General features: G+C 55.5%; 1 protein-coding gene and 1 long non-coding RNA gene across 6 annotated transcripts; one reads left to right on the forward strand and one right to left on the reverse strand.

Annotated features, from left to right (window-relative positions):
- The first annotated feature begins 1470 nt into the window (after positions 1 to 1470).
- Positions 1471 to 10253, forward strand: LOC135578956 (uncharacterized). The gene is made up of 5 exons (XM_065055558.1): positions 1471 to 1764; positions 3163 to 3269; positions 3562 to 3619; positions 5870 to 5921; positions 9305 to 10253. Exons 1-5 carry the CDS (start codon positions 1486 to 1488, stop codon positions 9835 to 9837), a joined length of 1029 nt encoding a protein of 342 aa, XP_064911630.1. The 5' UTR covers positions 1471 to 1485; the 3' UTR covers positions 9838 to 10253.
- On the reverse strand, positions 9777 to 20927 carry LOC110364793 (uncharacterized). 5 transcript variants are annotated; one of them, XR_010471063.1, is made up of 9 exons: positions 20114 to 20926; positions 19931 to 20017; positions 18707 to 18799; positions 16495 to 17805; positions 15581 to 16381; positions 14128 to 14250; positions 13423 to 13553; positions 12406 to 12501; positions 9777 to 9950 (listed from the first exon to the last, which is right to left on the reverse strand). It is a non-coding gene; the product is annotated as an uncharacterized LOC110364793 (long non-coding RNA). The 5 variants fall into 5 exon arrangements; XR_010471061.1 differs by having other exon boundaries at positions 19931 to 20925; XR_010471060.1 differs by having other exon boundaries at positions 13964 to 14250; positions 18707 to 20927.
- Between the last annotated feature and the right edge of the window lie 88 nt (positions 20928 to 21015).

Genomic DNA, 21015 nt, shown 5'->3' on the forward strand with positions numbered 1-21015 from the left:
ATTCCCCAACTTACACTGGAACCTGGGGTTGTTCCTGCCCAGATTCAAGACTCTACACTTGCCCTTGTTCTAGTTCATTAAATTTTCCAAAGCATTTTGGCACCAACGAGGGAATATTCCACCAAGCATTTTGCTGAAAAATACAGATTTGACGGATCTTCCCCATCTTTCAGCGGGAGGGAAGACGCGTCTGATCTCCTGGATCGTGCTGCCCTCTGCAGAAAATCCCCACAGATTCCGCCACGCTTTTGCAGATGAGCTTGTGATAAGCAAAACATTCCACCCATGATGTGCCGGGCTCAGGGAGGTGTTGAACTATTTGAGTGTGAACCCCATTTTTGGGACACACCAAGGGGCTGGGATGCTACGAACCCGCATTTCCATGATCAGAAAGTAGGTTTTTTCCCCAAAAATGTGCCTCTCCCTCAGTTGGGACAATGTAGTTATTGCCCTTTTGATTACAATTGGCTTTTGGATCTGGGGGTGCAGGACCCTTCATGGCAATCTGGGGCCTTTTCTGGGGTTTCCAGTCTCACGGGTGTTGAGCTTGGGGGTGCAGGAGCCTCTTTTGGGGAACCAGGAGCTCTCCTGGGGGGTGCAGGTTTCAGGGGTGCTGGGGGTGCAGGGTCTGGGACCCCTCTGGGGGCTCTGGATTTTAGGGGTGCTGGGTTTGGGGGTACAGGATCCCTCTTGGATGACCAGGAGCCCCCCTGGGGTTCCCAGTCTTGTGGGTGCTGAGCTTGGGGGTGCAGGAGCCTCTTCTGGGGGCCCAGGAGCCCTGCTGGGGTTGAAGGTTTTGGGGTGCTGGGTCGCTGGGTGTGGGGGTGCAAGACCCCTCCTGGGGGTCTGGGACATTTCTGGGGGCTCTGAATTTTAGGGGTGCTGGGTCTGGGGGTACAGGATCCCTCCTGGGGGTCTGGGACCCCTCCTGTGGTTCCCTATTTCAGGGGTATAGGAGCCTCTTTGGGGGGACAAACAGCCCTCCTGGGGGTGAAAGTTTCAGGGGTACCAGGTCTGGGGGTGCAAGACCCCTCCCCAGGGTCTCAGACCCCCCTAAGAGCTATGGAATTCAGAGGTGCTGGTTCTGGGGGTGTAACACCCCTCCTGGGGTGCTGGGACATTTCTGGGGGCTCTGGATATGAGAGGTGCTGGGTCTGGGGGTGCAGGATCCTTCTTGGGGGACAAGAAACCCTCCTGGGGGTGCAGGTTTCAGGGGTGCTGGGTCTGGGGGTGCAAGGCCCCTCCTGGGGGTTTAAGACATTTCTGGGGCTCTGGATTTGAGGGGTGCTGGGTCTGGGGTGCAGGATCCCTCTTGGGGGACAAGAAACCCTCCTGGGGGTGCAGGTTTCAGGGGTGCTGGGTCTGGGGGTGCAAGACCCCTCCCCAGGGTCTCAGACCCCTCTAAGAGGTATGGAATTCAGGGGTGCTGGGTCTGGGGGTGTAACACCCCTCCTGGGGGTCTGGGACATTTCTGGGGTCTGAGACATGTCTGGGGCTCTGGATTTGAGGGGTGCTGGGCCTGGGGGTGCAGGATCCCTTTGGGGGGACCTGGACCCCTCCTGGGGGTGCAGGACCATTCCTGGGGTGCAGGGCCCCCACCCCAGGGTTCAGGTGACCCCGACATGCCCGCGGCCGCTGCAGACACGTCCCGTGGGAGCAGGAAGCGGGGTGCGGCGGGTGCCACCCAACCACCCCTCCCGTCCCGCGCCGAGCACCCAGAGGAGCCGGTTGTGCCCGTCCCCGTGGGTCCGGCACCGCCGTGGGGTGAGTGGTGTCCTCAGGGGTGGGAATCAGGGGGGTCCTGGGCCATGGGGTGTCCCCAGCCCCGTCCCCACCGCGGGCTGGGGTGCCCGAGCGAGGTGGGGTGTGGGGAGGCACTTTGAGTTGATCCCGGTCTCACTCGTCTCAGGGTCCAGCTGGGGAAACTGAGGCAGGATGGGCTCAGGGTTTGTTGCCTGTCATTGCGCCCAATGGGGGTGTCCCGATCCCGGGGTGGCTGGAGCTGGGGGGTCCCTGAACCCCCCCACGGCTCCGGGGCTCGGGGTGTCGTGCCGGGAAGCTGAGTCACAGCCGGCAGAACGGGCTCAGCCTGCTCGGCGTTTCGCTTTGCCGGGCTTGCCGGGGGAGCTCGGGTCACCCCAAGTTTTAGGCGGGGGGGGCTTGGGTAGGAGAAGGATACAGGATATTTTTGGGAGAGCTTGGGAATGTGTTTTCTCAAAGCGGGGGGCTCCACGTGCTCGGTGCGGGTTTGGGGGCACCCAGGTGGGGATAAGGTGGGGATGTCTGGGACAACGGCATCACCCCCCAGGCATCACTCCCCAGCCCCCAGAATCACCCCCCACTCCCCAGTATCACCCCCAAAGCTCAGCATCGCTTCTTACACCCCATTATCACCCCCCATTACCCAGCGTCACTCCCACCCCCCCGGCACCACCCCTACATCTCAGTATCACTCCCCCATCAACCAGCATCACTCCCCAAACCCCGGAATCACCCCCCACCCCCCCGCATCACCCCCCACATTCCAGAATCAACCCCCCACCCCCCAGCATCACCTCCCACAATCCAGCATCACCTCCCACAGCCCAGAATCACACCCCACCTTCCCAGCATCGCCCCCCACATTCCAGAACCACCCTCCCCGCCCCCCAGCATCACCCCCCACATCCCAGCATCTTCCCCCAATGCCCCAGCATCAGCCCCCCAGCATCACCCCCCACATCTCAGCATCACCTCCCACACCCCAGAATCACACCCCACCTTCCCAACGTCGCCCCCCACATTGCAGAATCAACCCCCTGCCACCCAGCATCACCCCCCACAATCCAGCATCACCCCCCACACCCCAGCGTCTTCCCCCAATGCCTCAGCATCAGCCCCCCAGCATCAACCCCCATTATCCAGTATCACCCCCCATTATCCAGCACCACCCCCATTACCCAGCATCACCCCCACACCGCACTATTACCTCCCATGCTGGGGGGGTGACACTGTGCACCCCACTGGGATGAAGGGCTGGGGAGTCATCACTGGGAAAATGGTTCCTGAAATTAAAGGGAGAACGAGATTTCCCCCCAGCACCCTCTCACCAGCCCTGCGCACCCCGTTATCACCCCAATCCCCCCCCAAACCGGCCTGACCCGGGGCTCGTCTCTCCCCCAGCTCCACTCCATGGCCCCGGCACTGGGCTCGGTGGCCGTGGTGGCCACAGTGGCCTGGGGCTTGGCCACCATCCTGCTCCTGCTCCTCCTCTGCTCCTTCTTCCACAGGTACCTTCGCTTTTTGGGGGTAAAACGGGGGGATTTGGCTCTTTCCCGAGGGTTTGTCACGGATATCGGGGGCTCTGGGGAAATGCCATGGATGGGGGGGTCACTATCCGTGCTGGCACGGTGACGTCTGGGTGCCACCAACCTGGGGTGGGGACAAGCGCTGGGGCAGGGGACACGGGGATGAATTAACAAACAGCAGCGAGGGGAGGGGACTGGGGGGGTCCGTGTCACCCTGGTCTCAGCATCCCTGGGGACAAGAGGTGACAGCACTGACCTCTCCCTTTTCCTGCAGGACAAAACGGCCGTATCCCACCCCAAAAATGGGAGAAGACACGGGGCTCGTCAGAGGGGTCAGTCCCAGGGTGTCCCCCAGCCCCTTGGGTGGCACCTTGTGCCTGCTCGTCCCAGCGAGGCGGCGGGCTGGGGGGCTGCGGGGACAGTGGCCTGTCACCCCATGTCCCCTGTCCCACCACGTACCGTGTGCTTTGACAGCCCTCCAGCGTCAGCACGGGGAACATCCCGCACCTCACCCCAAATTCACCCCAAATGCTTCAATTGCATCCCCCCCAAAAGCATCAGGGCTGGGGCGGCGGGGGGGAAAGAGGATGGGGGACAAGGGGGTGGGGACAGCGGGTGGCCCTGGCCACGGTGTGACCCTGTGGGTGCCCCATCCCCGCGGTTTGCAGGGGGGATACGGGTGCCCCCGCCGGCCCAGTTGGAACTGGTTGATGCGGGACTGGGGGCAGCTGCCCCCACCCCCCATTTTCCCACACTGACACCCCTCCAAAAAAAATTCTGGGGTCCTCTGAGCCCCCCAACACCCGCACTGATGACCCCGGGGCTGGGGGGGCGCCCGAGTGATACGGGGGGTGCACAGTTCCTGGGGGGATGATGCACAAGTGCTGTGGGGTGCACAAGTGCCCATGGGGGATGCGGGAGGGGGGCGGAATTAGGGGGTGCATGGGTGCTTGGGGAATAGATAAATGCCAGGAGAGGATGGAGAGGTGCTGGGGGGGGCACACATTTTGGGGGGTGATGCACAAGTCGCAGGAGGTGTGAACAACTGTCAGGCATGATGCACAAATGCTGGGGGGGATGCAGACGTACTGGGGGGGTGCATGAGTGCTGGGGGGTGCACAAGAGTTGGAGGGGATGCACAAGTCGGGGGGATGCACAAGTGCTGGGGGGGTGCACAAGTGTGGGAGGCGAAGAAGTGCTGGGGGGGATGCAGAAGTGCTGGGGGGTGCACAACTGCAGGGGGTGCAGAAGTGTTAGGGGGGATGCTCTTTGAGGATGCGGAAGAGCTGGGGGTGCACAAGTGTTGGGTGCACAAGTGTTGGGGGGTGCACAAGGGTTGGGGGGGACGTACAAGTGTTGGGGGGTGCACAAGCATTGGGGGGGATGCAGAAGTGCTGGGGGGGTGCACAACTACAGAGGGGTACAAAAGTGTTGGGGAGGATGCATAAATGAGTGGGATGCACAAGTGCTGGAAGATGCACAAATGCTGGGCGGGTTGCACGAGTGCTGGGGGGGTGCACAAGTGCTGGGGATGGGGGTGCACAAGGGTTGGGGGGGATGCACAAGTGCTGGGGGGGTGCACAAGTGTTGGGGGGATGCAGAAGTGCTGGGGGGATGCACAAGTGCTGGGGGGTGCACAACTGCAGTGGGTGCAGAAGTGTTGGGGGGAATGCACAAATGGGCAGGATGTGGAAGTGCTGGGGGGTACGCAAATGCTGGGGGTGCAGAAGAGTGGGGGGTGCACAAGTGTTGGGGGGGATGCAGAAGTGCTGGGGGTGCACAGCTGCAGGAGGGTGCAAAAGAGTTGGGGGGATGCACAAATTGGTGGGATGCACAAGTGCTGTGGGGGGCGCACAAGTGTTAGGGGGTGCAGAAGTGCTGGGGGCCACACAAGGGCTGGGGGGTGCACAACTACAGGGGGGTGCAAAAGAGTTGGGGGGGATGCACAAATGAGTGTGATGCGGAAGTGCTGGGGGGTGCACAAGTGCTGGGGAGCAATGCACAAGTTTGGGGGGCACACAAGGGCTGGGGGGGGATGCACAAGTGCTGGGGGTGCAAAAGTGTTGGGGGGGATGCACAAATGGGCAGGATGCAGAAGAGCTGGAGGGTACACAAGTGCTGGGGGTGCAGAAGAGCTGGGGAGGGGGGGTGCACAAGGGCTGGGGGGGATGCAGAAGTGCTGGGGGGTGCACAACTACAGGGGGATGCAAAAGAGTTGGGGGGAATGCACAGATGGGCAGGATGCAGAAGTGCTGGGGGGTGCAGAAGTGCTGGGGGGCAATGCACAAGTTTGGGGGGTGCACAAGGGCTGGGGGGGATGCAGAAGTGCTGGGGGGTGCACAACTGCAGGGGGGTGCAAAAGAGTTGGGGGGAATGCACAAATGGGCAGAATGTGGAAGCGCTGGGGGGTGCAGAAGTGCTGGGGGGGTGCAGAAGTGCTGGGGGGCAATGCACAAGTTTTGGGGGCGATGCACAAGTGTTGGGGGGGGATGCACAAGTTCTGGGGGCAATGCACAAGTTCGGGGGGGGGTGCACAAGTTCTGGGGGGTCAATATGCAAGTGTCCCCTCGTTGCTGCTGCAGGTGAAGCTGGCCAGGCTGGGCTCCGGTGATGGGGGGACAGCGCTGCCGGGAGGTAGGTGACACGCTGGGGACAAGGATGTGGCCGCGTCCCTCTGTGGTTGCTCCCGGGGCCCTCGCACACCTGGGGACATGGGTGCTGGGTGTCACCTGGGCCCTCCATGGCCCCCGCTGCAGGTTTGGGGTGCAGCAGGCCAGGGTCCCCCCACACTGGAACACTGGCCATGCCTTGGGGAAGGGCCACCCCAGTGTCACCGAGCTGGGTGCCACGGTCCGAAGGTCCCTGAGGCTCAGCCTGGTGACACCGAGCCAGCCCGGTTAATGATTTGCCCGGCTGATGAACTTGGAGTTGGCGGGACTTTGAGCCGGCCCTTGGCCAGACATAGGGGGGCTGCACCCCCGAGTCCCCCGGCAGCCAAAACGGGGGCAATTAGTGAAGCTCGTTAGTGGCGAGTGGCCACCCTCGCTTCCCAGGCACGGAGGAGATGATGGGGACACCCCATGATATAGTGAAGGGGGTCGCAGGAGGCTGCACGGGCATCCAAAATCAGCTCCTAAAATTCCCAGTTACAGCAGAATATCCCAGTAAAACCCGCCGCGAGTCCCAGTTCACCAGCAGGACCGTGTCAGACGTTCACAATCCCCGTCCCGCTCTCAGAAAGGGAATTGCCATGGGAAAGCATTAAAAAAGAGATGTTTTAATGCTTCAAACCCTCCAACCAGATTAAGGAATCAGCTCGTTCGCTTTAATCAGCATGGCTGGATAACGAGGATAATTAAACCCTATGTCTTAATTGCCCCACTTGGCCACGCTGCAGCTGAGATGCTCAAACGCAATTCCTGCTCCTCCCTGGGCTGCCATGGGGGGCTGTTGGGTATTTTATGGGGTGTCCCCCCCGTACCCCATTCCTGGGGCTCCCCCGCTGCGTTTCCCCCCTTTGCTGCAGTGGGGTGGGGAAGGGACACCCCAAATGTGAAGCCTCGGCCCCTCGGGGTGCGCAGGCAGGATGTGGGGTGCACCGCAGTGGCCAGATGGGGTGCTCACATTGGGGGCTCATGGTGGGATCCTCGTGTTGGGGTGTTTAAGTTGGGGTGCCCACACTGAGATGCTCGTTTTGGGGTGCTCACATGGGGATGCTCGCATTGGGGTGCCCATGTTGGGGTGCTCACATTGAGATGCTCATGTTGGGGTGCTCAGGCTGGGGTGCTCACATCAAGATGTTCATGTTGGGGTGTTCACGTTGGGGTCCATATTGGGGTTCTCACAATGGGATGCTCATGTTGGGGTGCTCACATTGGGGTGATCACATTGAGATGCTCATGTTGGGGTGTTCGTGTTGGGTTGTCCATACTGGGGTTCTCACAATGGGATGCTCATGTTGGGGTGCTCAGGCTAGGGTGCTCACGTTGAGATGCACATGTTGGGGTGCTCACATTGGAGCGCCCATGTTGGGGTGCTCATGTTGGGGTGTTTGCGTTGGGACGTCCATATTGGGGTTCTCACAATGGGATGCTCATGTTGGGGTGCTCAGGCTGGGGTGCTCACATCAAGATGCTCACATTGGGGTGTTCACATTGGGGTGCTGACATTGGGGTGCTCATGTTGGGGTGCTGACATTGGGGTGCTCATGTTGAGACGCTCATGTTGGGGTGCCCATGTCAGGATGTGCACACTGGGGTGCTCATATTGGGATGCTCACGCTGGGATGCCCAAATCGGGGTGCTTATGTTAGGGTGCTCATACTGGGTTGCTCATGCTGGGGTGCTAACAGAGTGCTCATGTTGGGGTGCTCACATTAAGATGTTCACTTTGGGGTGCTTAGACGGGTGCTCACAAGGGGGAGCTCAGACTGGGATATCCCCTTTGGGACGCTCATGCTGAGGTGCTCATATTGCAGTGCTCATGTTGGGGTGCTCATGAGGGTGGCTCATGTTGGGGTGCTCACATTTAGACGCTCATTTTGGGGTGCTTAGGCTGGGATGCTTACATTGAGTTGCTTATGCTGGGGTGCTCACATTGGGGGTGCTCATGCTGGGGTGCTCATATTGGGATGCTCAAGCTGGGATACTCATGTTGGGGTGCCCATGTTGGGGTGCTCATGCTGGGGTGCTCACACTGGAGTTTACATTGGGGTGCTCACAGTGGGGCATTCACGTTGGGGTGCCCATGCTGGGGTGCTCACATCGAGATGCTCATGTTGGGGTGTTCACACAAGGGTGCTCACATTGGGGGTGCTCACGCTGGGGTGCCCACATTGAGATGCTCATGTTGGGGTGCTCACATTTGATGCTCACACTGGTGTTCTCAAGTTGGGGTGCTTAGGCTGGGACACACATTGGGGTGCTCATGTTGAGGTGCCTAGGCTAGGGTGCTCACATTGGGGTGCTTGCATTAAGACGCTCGTGTTGGGGTGCTCATGTTCAGATGCTCATGTTGGGGTGTTTCTGTTGGGGTGTTCACATTGAGGTGTCTGTTTTGGGGTGCTCAGGTTGGGCTGTTCCCTTTGGGATACTCGTGTTGGGGTGCTCATTCTGGGGTGCTAACCAGAGTGCTCACATTGGGATGCTAATGTTGGGGTGCTCACATTGGGGTGCTTGTGCTGGAGTGCTCATATTGAAGGTGCTCAGACTGAGATACCAATTTTGGGGTGCTCATGTTGTGGTGCTCATGTTGCGGGGGGGTCAGCACATGCTTGTGCTGGGGTGCTCATACTGGAGGTGTTTACACTGGAGTGCCCACAGTGGGGCATTCACATTGGGGTGCTCACGTTGGGGTGGAACGCCCGGTTCTGCAGCTTTTCCAGAGCCTCTTTCACCTTCAGAGCGACCAAACCGGCCGGGTGTCCTGCTGGGCCAGCCCCGTGTTCACAGATCCGCGCACGCAGCGGAGCCTCCTTCTAAATCAATATTTGAGCAGAGGCGAGCGGCAGGTCCTGACGCCGCGCTGGCCCCGCGGCGGGGAGCACAGCTCCCCCGCAACCCGGGATGCTCCCCTGCTGCTCCTGTCCTTTTAATTGTCTTTTAGGATCAGAGGAAACGGCCTCAAGTTGCGCCAGGGGAGGTTGAGGTTGGATCTGGGAACAATTTCTTCCCCAAAGGGCTGTGGGGCATTGGAACAGGCTGCCCAGGGCAGTGCTGGAGTCACCAGCCCTGGAGGGCTGGACAGACGGACATGAGGTTCTCAGGACATGGGGCAGTGCCGGGGGTGGGGAATGGTTGGACTCCATGATCTTGAGGGTCTCTTCCAACCAAAATGATCTGATGATTCTGTGATCCTTCTTGCTAAAAGCAGAGAGCGGGGACAGAAGCAGGACTGGGACCCATTTAATCCCATTTACTTGCTATGATTCCCTTGCATTAGCCAGCGATGCCCCCCCCAGCACAGCAGGATTTGGGGGGGCACTCCGCAGCTCAGCATCCCCCCTGTCCCTCCTGCAGACGCCCCGTCTCCCGGTGATCCCCGGCAGCAGGAGAACAGCCCGGCGGTGCGGGGGGACACGGATAACCCCGCTGTGGGGGACCCCAAGCTCCATGTGCCGGGCTGGACACCCCATTCCCACGCACCTTCCAGCCCGTCCTCAAGAACCCCCGAGTTCCTGCGGCACCGGCAGCTGCCGGTCCTGCCTGGGGATGCCGGCACCGCCGCAACGGACCCTGTGCCGGATGCCGAGGGACGTATCTATGAAAGCATCCGGTACAAACCCGGGACGCTGAAAAAGCCTCAGGATGCCGGCAGCACCCTGGGTGACTCGGGGGACTCCCTGTTCCTGACCAGAGGGGATGAACCGAGTGTCCCCGAGCTGGACATCACAGCCCAGGAGGAGCTGGACAGCAAGGGGGACCCCAGCCCCGTGTATGCCCGGGTGTGCAAACCGCCCCGGGGAACACAGCCCCGGCAGCCCCACAGCCCCCCCGAACCCCAAGAAGAAGCACCTCCAGCGCTGCCGGAGAAGCGATTCGATGTGGTGTAGGACGTCCCGGGGATGTTCTGGAGCTGTCGTGGGCCAGGAGGCTTCATGCAAGTTTGCTGAAGGGTCTTCCCGGTCACAGCGGCCCTGGAGAGCTGCCCGCTCCATTCCCAGCACTGAAACGGAGTGTAGGTGGCCCAGGTTATCCCCCGCATCCAGCACGGGGATCCCCAAGTGTCCCTCGGGGCCCCCACCGGGTGGCCCCCACGTGGGATTGACTGAAGAATAACAGCAGAAGGAAAATGTGGGATTATATTTTGGAGAAGCTTCAAAAAAAACCCCAAAATGACTTCCACACATCCAGCTGGGATCCCCTGGGAAAAGAATCACATGTAGCGTGGTTTTGCTTCCCGGGAGCAAGAGTCTGTGGATGGAGAGCTGTGTAAATAGTCCTTAATTGCTATTTTAATCGTTTTTAATGGGTGTGCTGTGCTGTTTCATCCCTGGGGTGGTTTGGATGGGCTGTGTGGGGGTGACGAGCAGCGGTGGGGACAGTGGCCGCGTTTTGCTGGATCCTGGGTGTGAGTTGGCTTGATGGGGCGGTGGGACTCGGCTCATCCCCCTCCCAAAAGGCTGACAGGGCCAGCGTGGAACGGGAGCAGCAGTGACGAGGAGTGACAGATAACGACTCCGTGGCTGGTCCCAGGATGTCCCCGCACCCCTGTGACAACCCCACTGGCCCTGGGTGGCTTGGTGGGGACAGGCACAGCCCTTTCACCCCTCTTTCCATCACCCACCACCTCAGCCCAAAGCCGAGGAGACCCCTTGTCCCCATCCCGCCATCAAGGCAGGAGGCTCTGGCTGCTCCCAGCTCTCTGTCCCAGCAGTCACCCATCCTCTCCTCCTCATCCTCTCATTGTACAAACCTCCCAAAAAACCTGGGCTACAACCCCAACTGCTCCTCCTCCCCTTTTTGCTCCTGAGCTCTGCATCCAGGCAAAACACCGAGCCGTGTCCCACCAGGATGTGGCATCGTCCCCTATATCCACCTCGCCGGGCTTTGCTTCTCCCCTCCCGCATCCGCCCCCACTGGCATCGGTGGCCGATGTGGAGAAACCAGGGAGGGGACTTTGCTGCTACACGGTGGTTTATTGGGGCTAAGCCAGAATTTAAAAAAGGGTAAAAAGAAAAACACCCTGTGACGTTCTTGCTGGCTCAAGAGCTGGGGACGTTTCTATTGTCACGTGTCACTGGTTGGAGTTGTGCTGCCGAGGTGTGGGATGAGTCACCGCGGCGCAGCCCTGGCACGCCGGCTCTGGCACGGCTGTGCCAGCGCAGCCGCGGTGCCTGAGGGGAGGTTGGGTGCGGGAGCCTCGGGGGGTCAGGGGTTCCTGCTCATGGGGGCCTGTGCCCCCAGAAAAATCCCAGTAGCCCCAAAAGCACCGGCTGTTCCTGATGGAGGGAGGTGCGGCTGCTTGAGGTGCAGATACCTGACCCCGGCAGGGTCTGTATGCTCACCTGCCTTCCTGTACATTCATCCACCTTCCTACACACTCATCCACATTCCTACACACCCATCTGCCCTTCTATACACTCACCTTCCCTCCTATACACTCCCCTTCCCTCCTATACACTCCCTTGCCCTCCTATACACTCCCCTGCCTTCCTATACACTCACTTGCCACTCTATATGCTCACCTGCATTCCTATACGGCCATTCACCTTCCTATATGCTCATCCACCTTCCTATATGCTCATCCACCTTCCTATACACTCACCTGCCTTTCCACATGCTCAACTGCCTTTCTATATGCTCACCTGCCTTCCTATACACTCATACACCTTCCTATATGCTCATCTGCCCTCCTATACACCCATTCACCTCCCTATACACTCACCTGCCTTTCCACATGCTCAACTGCCTTTCTATATGCTCACCTACCTTTCTATACATTCGCCTGACCTCCTACATGCTCACCTGCCTTCCTATACATTCACGCACCTTCCTATATGGTCACTTGCCTTCATATATGTTCACCTGCTTTCCTATATGCCCATTCACCTTCTTATACACTCACCTGCATTCCTATACACTCATCTACCTTCCTATATGCTTGCCCACCCTCCCATATGCTCACCTGCCTTCCTATACACTCAGCTGCCTTTCCACATGCTCTGCTGCCTTTCTATATGTTCACCCGCCTTCCTATATGCCCATTGGTTCATTTGCACTGGAAGGGAGATTGAACACTAACGACATCTTTACAAGTGTCGTAAAAATAAGGGAGCAGGGTGGGAGCATTTGCACGTTCACCCATCAATCAGGAGGGCGAATCTTTATGAAAGAGGATTCCTTTCATCCAGTTTTGCCCAAAGTGTTGGGTTTTAGATGTAATGTATCCAAAACAGGCATCTTTGCTTCTCTGGCCGTTGTTGGAGTTGAAGCTCTAGAGATGGGGTGGTGAAGTTCCTGGGCTGCAGTTAAACTAGGATGGGAAATAACTCAGGACTTTCCTTCTCCACTGGAAAAGAAGGTCGACCTTCTCCCTCCACCCAACCAAAGCGTCAAAGGGTAACACATTAATAAAGTGCAAAAAAAAGCAGAAAGAGATCAAACCAACCAGCTCCTACCTCCTTTCCTATCATTCTTCTGTCTCCCGAAATTGCCAGACTAGGGTGAAGCCTCCTCCTGTTCCACCTTCAGCAGCTGGAACACGTTGACATGTCCTGCAAGATGGGGACAAGAGGATGGAGGTCACAGAAGGCGGCAAGATGCTGCAGGGGGTTTGTGACCCACTGTCACACCCAGGACTCGGAGGGAACGCCCTGCAGATGCAAAAAAGACGTTCACGTGCTGAAATATTCACAATATTTCACAAATATTGTGGCCAGTATTGCAGGAGGACAGGCTGGTTGCAAAGAGAGGTGGTGGAGGCAAGCCCTGAGCACCCCAAACACCAGCATTCTGCTCCTGGGAACACAAACTCCAGAGTGACACAAAACCCGTAAGGCGGGTGTCTGGGATTTTCTTCACCTGCTGCTCAAAGGATGGGCCAGTTAATTATTAATTTTCTATTTTAAATGAAGCAGAGTGAAAGAAGGAGGGTTGGTTGAGTGAGAAGTCCGGGACTGCAGGGAAGGGCAGGGTGAGATCGACACAGGCATAGCCAAGAAGAAATGTCCATGATCCTAAAAACCTGCTCAGGGAGCAGTGACCATATCTCACCTGCTGCCAGCAAGAACCAGGAGAGGACAAATCCACCCACTCAGGTGGAAGATCTCTGTGGGGTTCTCCCAACCCTGGAACATTTTGGAAGGGAGAAGACCCAGGAGAGGACAAGACTTTGCTGACATCCCCCATGAAGGGTCTACCAGCCTTCAGCAACCTGCAGGTTGGTAACTTTGTGGGGAAGAAGCGATGCTTTTGTATTTAAGAGCCCTTGGTGCATTTTAATTCCATCTATATGTCCTGCGAGTTTCTGGAATCATGTGAAACCTTCAGCACCCGGAGCATCCTGCAGCGAGGGGTCCCGCAGCTCCGCAGGGGATCGAGATGAAAGACTCCGTGTGGTTTTGAACGTGTTGCAAACCAGTTTTGCATCTTCTCCCCTCTAGTAAAGGAAAATTCACTGTCTCCAAGCCACTCACCATCTTATAGATCTGTCACATTCCTCCTCGGTCTCCTTCCTCCTCACCAGCAACGCAGTCTGTGCAGATCGCTATTTCCTCCTCAGATCACAGCTGATCCAGCTTTTGCTTGGAGATGGGCTCCTCCACACCTGATCACAGAATCACAGAATCATTTTGGTTGGAAAAGACCCTTAAGATCATTGAGTCCAACCGTTAACGTACCCCTGGCACTGCCCCATGTCCTGAGAACCTCATGTCCGTCTGTCCAGCCCTCCAGGGATGGTGACTCCAGCACTGCCCTGGGCAGCCTGTTCCAATGCCCCACAGCCCTTTGGGGAAGAAATTGTTCCCACATCCAACCTCAACCTCCCCTGGCGCAACTTGAGGCCGTTTCCTCTGCTCCTGGCGCTTGTTCCTGGGGAGCAGAGCCCGACCCCCCTGGCTCCAAGCTCCTTTCAGGCAGTTCAGAGATCAGAAGGTCTCCCCTCAGCTCCTGTTCTCCAGCTGAACCCCCCAGGTCCCTCAGCCGCTCCATCACACTTGTGCTCCAGCCCCTCACCAGCTCTGTCGCTCTTCTAAATCTTCATCACATTCTCCAAACAAGACGATCTTCCCCAAAACTGCCCACCGAGATGCAGTGGAGCAGCTCCAGTTTGCGCCCGGTGACCCATGGCTCCTTAGCCTGAGTCCTCTGGCTCTTGTCCCAGGAGCTCCGTAACTCACCGGCTTTGGATCTGCTCCGCTTCCAAAATAAACCCGGCTCCGACACAAAGCAGAGCCCATGCCTGGTGCACTCCACTATTTTGTGTTGACTTGGAGTTTGCTGAAACCATGCAGAGAGCAGCGCTGGGAGGGAAAGCAAAGAGTTAAATAGGATCAAGTCAAAGGAAAGGGGGCGTAACAAAGTGCAAACAGGCCAGAGTTTAAAAAAAAGCAAAGCAGAAGGCGGCAAAGAGCAGAAAAGGAAACCTCGTGAGCGGCTCTTCCCCTCTTGGCTTTTCCTGGCTCAGACAGTGAAAGGACAGAGCTGGGCTCAGCTCCCAGAGCCGTCCCTGCGACTCCGGCACCGAGCAAACCTCTCCCTGGCAGGAGCAGGAGCGGGGCCGTGAGCTCCCTAATGCACCCAAAAAACCGCTTATCGCCGCGTTTCACCATTTCCACGAAAGCCGGGAGCTGCGGCGAGCGGCTGAAAGCACCATTTCCTCCAGCGAAACACAGCGGGGTGCTTACACCGCGATTTGGAAATGCGGGTTTTGGGACGAGCTCGTTAAGGGAAGAGCAGGTTCCGCTTCCCCGTGGGCGTCCCAGCAGCGGCTGCAAGAACCAGGAGCCGGGAGCTGAGGGGTTTCACTCCCTTCCCCTTTCCCGGCTCCATCGGCAGCTTGTCGGACGGGCACGTTCGGCAGCGAAGGAGCCTGAGCGAGTTCCCCGGCACAATTGGGATAAAACACACAAAATACGTCGCCCGCTCGTAATTTGGGGAACAAGGAGGCACAATGGCAGCACAGGCAGAGCAATACGGGGTGCGGGCACAGCTGACATGGTGCTGGGGCGCGAAGGCTAATCACACCATTATCACATCTAAAAAGTAATTATATGCTTGCAGAAAACCAGAGGGAAATCCAAGAGGGAGCCTGGGGATGATTTTTAAGGTGATTGCTCCCCAAATGAGCTCTTGCAATTGGGGCTCGGTCGATGCAAGAGAGGATCCCCTGGCCAGAGCAGGTGCCGGTTTGCAGGTTTTGCTGTTCCGTGGCCCATCTGGTACCCACCAAACTGCTTTTTCAGGCTCTTGGGGAGCACTCGCACCACATTTCCAAATATTTTCGTACTTGTATTAGAAAACGCAATATTTTAAACATACGAGTGGGGTGTCTCCGTCTGGTCACACAGTGCCTGAAAAAGCACCCTGACGTTTGATTTTGCAGCTAACGGTGACGCATTATTTTGCCCCCTTTTTCCTCCCCCTAAGAGCTCGTTGCATCAAGCAGGGGCTGAGGGCCAACAGCTGGAAGCAAGAGGCAGTGGAGGCAATCGGGAGATTTGCAACCCAGCCAAGGGCTCCGCGAAGCTCTGGCAGCGCCCGTCTGCCCTCTTTCCACCGCCCCCTCCGAAAACGAGCGGAGGAACAGGGCCAGAGCTGCTCGGAGCCCACGGCGAGCACGGGCTCCCTTACCGCTGTTTACATCGTTCCTTCCTGTTTCCTTTTTTGTCTCACAATTGGAAATGCCAAGCGGTGAACACTCCCCACAGCCGCGTCACGAAACCCTTTATATGGACACGGAGTAGAACTCCCTTTTTAATTTTTAAACAAAACCCCAGCGAAAAAGAGCACAGGCTTTCTTTTCAAAACATGCTTGCTCTTGCAGTTTGTTCCATCAGACATAACTCCGCTGAAAAGCATCACCAAAGCGCTACACCAAGTGGTATTTTCAGGTTTCCCTATCAAAAAATAAGCAGAAATGCAGCGCAGGGCGAGCATCCAGGGCACCGGTTTCTGCCTTCCGCACGACATGTTGCAGGCTGGTTTGTTTATAACGTGGAAAAGAGCCCGGAGGGCGTTTGGAAAGAAGCAAAATTGCAAACGGCTGAATTGCCCAAGCGGGAATCGCCGCCACGTATCGTCATCGTCTTCACGACTTCGAAACGCCGCGGCTGAGAGCGGCAGCTCGTGCGCGGGTCGGAGGTTCCTCCGGGGATGCTGATGTGAGGGATCCCACCACCTCCGCAGAGCGTTCCTGGGTCCCCCTGCTCGTGCGAGACGCTGCAAATAACCGCGTTGCAGAACGCTTTTGCGATATCATGCACGGTGAAGCGAAATGCAGATAATCTTCTCAAGCAGCTCCTGACCTCCTGCTCGGTGCCCACGAAGCTTCTGCACGTGAGAACTGGCAAAATTGTATTAAAAGGGCGTCAGGATCCAACCACCAGCTTTTGTGTCACTGACTGGAACGGGCACGTTTCAATAAAGGGCTCACTGAAAAAAAGGAAATTAAAAAAGCTGGGATTATTTCACTTAAAAACAACAAATTATCCCTCGTGGATTCCTCCTTCCCTTCTCCCCAGACCTGCCCCTGATCACAGGTTTACCACAGCAGCTCTGGATCAGACGAGGGGTTGTAGCTGCTTGTAAATCCAAGAGGCTTTTTCCCCTCCAGCTGATCATGTCAAGCCTGGGCAGGTCACGTCATCTGCTCCGGACCAGAAGCTGTGTAAAAACACATGCTCCAGGACTCCATCTCCTCCTGACAGCCCAATTCAAGCTTTTTCCTATAAAACACGCTCTGCAAAACGAAGACGAGCAAGGCAGATGTCCTGAATCCCAAAAATGCGATGTTTGCAGGAGATGATGCTTGGCCACGGTGTCCTCTTGCAGTTCTCGACTCGCCAGAAGCCTCTGCAGGCAGACGAACCATTTTGCGCGGTCGCCACCAAAAGCCTCGTACCCCACGAGAAGCAGTTCTGCACGCCTGGCTTCAAAAAGTGATTAATCATTTGTAGTGTGGGAAATAAGCAAAAGGTCCCATCGAGATGTGGTTAACTTCAAATGATAGAATCATTTTGGTTGGAAAAGACCCTCAAGATCGAATCCAACCGTTCCCCCACCCCTGGCACTGCCCGATGTCCTGAGAACCTCATGTCCGTCTGTCCAGCCCTCCAGGGCTGGTGACTCCAGCACTGCCCTGGGCAGCCTGTTCAATGCCCCACAGCCCTTTGGGGAAGAAATTGTTCCCACATCCAACCTCAACCTCCCCTGGTGCAACCTGATGATGTAACATCCATTTTAGATGGACACCACGTGCCACCGTAGAGGCTCCTCACTTCTGACAGCCAAACCAACAGTTCCGACAAGCTCTGAGGTCCTGCGGGATCAAACACCCCAGAAACACAGGGAGAAGTGTTGGTTTCCCAAGCAGACCACCCCAACGAGATGTGATTTCAAGAACTGCTTTGAGACTCAGAGGTTCTTGTGCTGCTGGTCCAGCTGTCGACACCCAATTTGGGAAGGAGGATGATGAACAACGACGTGTCCTTGACTTGCGTAAATCAAGTAAAATTGTAGCTGTCAGAAGGACGAGCTGCTGCGGCTCAGGAAACCCAAAGGGCAGAAGCGAAACTCACGGAAGATGCTTTTTGAGGAAATTTTCCTGCTTTTCTTCAACAGCGTAGTTGCTTCAATTTGTCCCCTCCACATTTCTTCCCTAAATGTCTTAGAGATGAGGATTTTAAAAACATCCCGTTCCAACAACTGCAAGAATCAGCAACTTTGAGGTCTGGATTTTCCCAGTCTGGAGTCGCCCAGGTCATTTGTAATGGCAACGACACATAGGAAAATCTAGTAAAAAACCCTCCAGTTTACTCGGTTAATTTGGTATCGGTGGCTTGGCTCTGGTTCATCTCCTATCAAAACAAAATGAAATATATTAATAGATTTAAAATGTCAGTTAAGCAGTTTATCCCGAGCTTGTGCATTCAGAAATGAATTATCTCTTGAGGTCGAGGGACAGAGGCCAAAGTGAAATGCCGGGCAGAGCGGTGGGTGGTAAACCCAAGCCAGATTTATTCAACTGCTCAGCGTTGTTGGATTCTAACTAACATTTAATATTAATTGAAATTAAAGCTGTGAGTAACGGTCGTCCTGTGGACATGGGGGTTTTTAATGTATGGCATTTTTTTTCCCATTGTGTTTTCCCCACACTGTTTAAAAACGTTGCACAATTAATTGTGCATGTTGGTCACATTGCGCACATAGTGATACTGGGAATACTACAAAGAGCAAAAAGAATAACAACACCAGGAATAAGCATATTTTAGTTCTACTTACATAAGCCAGACTAAACCAGCACTAAATACTTTTAATTGGGATTTTCCACTTACAGGTTCACAGAGATTCACCAAGATTCCGTATCAAATTCAGAGAGACGGAGGTTTCGTGGGACAGGAACAGAAACCTCTGTTGTAGATAATTGGTTTATAATAAAAAATGGTTTATAATTGGTTTATAATAAAAAACCAAGGTGAGGAATCAACAGTTTCACATCCATTCCCAAAGCAAGAGGGTAACAGATGGGATCCCTCGCGGATCTGGGATGGGTGATCTGTTCTTCAACACATCGTTACATAATCTGACCAGGGAATGAGGAGCGAGGTGACAATATTTACAGGCCAAATTATCCCAAACTGCTGCGCCTGAAACCAGGGGAGGATCTTGCAGGTGTGAGTTCATGTCAGTAAGAAACACATCTTGTAATAATTACGCTAATCATACGTGTACAGTCACGGGCTCTAAATCAGCAATTACCTCTCAGGAAAGAAGAGATTTGGGGGCGATTGTTGAGAGTTGTCCAAGAAGATCAGTTTAAGGCTCAGCCGCAGTCAAACCAGGCGCTGGCAGCTGTTAGGAGAGAAATAGAGACCAAAATAATAAACATCATTATGCTGGTGTATTAAATACCACGTTTTGGCGACTGATGCCGATCCGGTCGCCCCATTTCCAAAAGCCTATCTAAAATTACTAAAGTTACAGTGAAGGGTCATCGTGATTAATCAAGAGGGAAAATCAAAAGTCCGTGAAGGACGTGACTGGTGGGGCAGAGAGGGAGAACCTGATAAAGCTCCTGAGTCACAAATACCGCAGGGACAACGAAGGAATAATTAGGCAGTAAACACCTAACACAAAAGCTGGAGACACCAAAGAAATTCCCAAGCAAACAAAAGCGAAGAAGCTTGTAACGTATCGAAGCTGCCGGGAGCAGAATGTCACGGAGACTAGGCCAATTAAAATGGTTCAAAAAATAAATTATTGCATTAAAGGTGCATTAGTGCTACTAAACATGATAGGAGGGCGCTCTGTGGATTAAAAGTGGGCTATTAACCACAAAAAAAAAAGCTTTCTGTGCTGGGTGCAATTATCTCGGTGCAGGATTTCATCAGCGATACCCCCCGTCACTCACAATCTCGGCAGAGATGCCAGAGGGTGTCAGTTCTAAATCCACTGACGTATCGATGAGTTTTACGCACCAGTATCGATCACGTTACACTTTATTAGTATATAAAGAGCTGCCCAGGACTGGACAAGTATCTGGAATATTTAAGCAGTGAATAACACACATCCTGTTTCTACGGTATTATTAAACGCTCTAATACTGCACCAAGTCTCCAAATCTAGACTTTATACCGGTGTCATTAATATTTATTCTCCTCAGATTTAGCTTACTTTCAGCTGAGATTTAATGTGACATCGAGCCCAAACCCTTGATAACAACAGCGGAATTAACGCAATGAGAATCAGTAAAGCTGGGAAGGCACGAGATCAAATAATGTCCTGAGGTGAAAGCTTTACATTGTCTTGAAGGAGTTTTGCAAGGTTTAGGATAGTTTATTGTCGGGGATTTGTTTGTTGTTGTTGCTTTTATGGCATTTTAATGGGCCGTAAACATTCTTTTAAACCAAGGTGGTGAATTATCTAAGCAGGAATATCTAAGCAGGAATTGTCCGCACACGATGCCGCAGCCACACAGTTCACCTGGGCTGAGTGTCCAGCCTAGTTAGGACAGGGCTAACTTGCAATGCAGCCGGGTGCCTGCTGCCCGTCATCTCTTTGCTTGTTGCACTAAAAAGAAAGTGAACACAACAGATAATTTTCCTTAAACCTTTACCCTAACTTATCCCTCTTTTAGTAAAATAACTGTGACCCCCACACGCCAACCTGAGCTTGAGCTGAAGCTGCTAAATTAATGCAGACTGTGATTAAGTTATAAAAGACGCCCCCATCATGATCAACACTTTCTGACCACCTGCAAAACAAGGGCATGTTTTTCAAGTTTTAGATCCTTCAGCGTGAGGAGACAGAAGATGAAGTGATACACTGTTTGGCAGCAGAGTGCTTAGCTTATATTTAACTAATAGATGTATGGCAGGTAAGAAACTAAACAATTATAACCAACATCACCAGTTATTACTTAGATGCACGTCAAAATTTTCAAAAATTGTAACACATATATAATAATTATGTGAATATAAGTGACACAAGAGCATCCAGTCTTGGCAGCACTTGTGGAGGATGGTCCCCAGTATTGATAAAAGAAATAATGCCGCTTCACAGTGTAACTGACTCCGCTGTTCAGTTTTGTCTTCGTTTCAGAGCCACCACCTCTCCTTGCCCGTTTTCGGGCCGTTCCCCCTTGAGGAGCAGCCCTCGCCACCCGCGGGTCTGAGGGCAGAGCTCCCCGTCCCTCAGCGCCTCACACAGTCCCGGGTGGGGCGGGAGATGAGGACCCCGGGCCCTCCCGGCTCCTCGGGGCCGGCGGTCCGAGCGGGGCCTCCGCCCCCAGCTGAGGCGGTGCGGCCTGGCTGACCGGCGAACGAAGGGAGGGAGGGTCGCCGGCGCGGAGCCACAACCCGCAGCGGGTGCCGGGAACGGGGCCAGCTGTTGGCACAGCCCCCGCCGGGGCCAGGGGAGGCGGGAGCGCCGCCCTCCCGCCGCCACAGCCGCTCGGAACTGGCGCCGCGCTCCGGCCGCAGCGCCGCTAGGGGCACCGGGGGGGGGCGGGACGTCCCGCACCGCGGCCGTCGCTATTGGTCACCGGGCGGCACCGCCTCACGTCATTG

The sequence above is a fragment of the Columba livia genome, chromosome 3, assembly GCF_036013475.1.
Source record: "Columba livia isolate bColLiv1 breed racing homer chromosome 3, bColLiv1.pat.W.v2, whole genome shotgun sequence".
Classification (NCBI taxonomy): Eukaryota; Metazoa; Chordata; class Aves; order Columbiformes; family Columbidae; genus Columba; species Columba livia.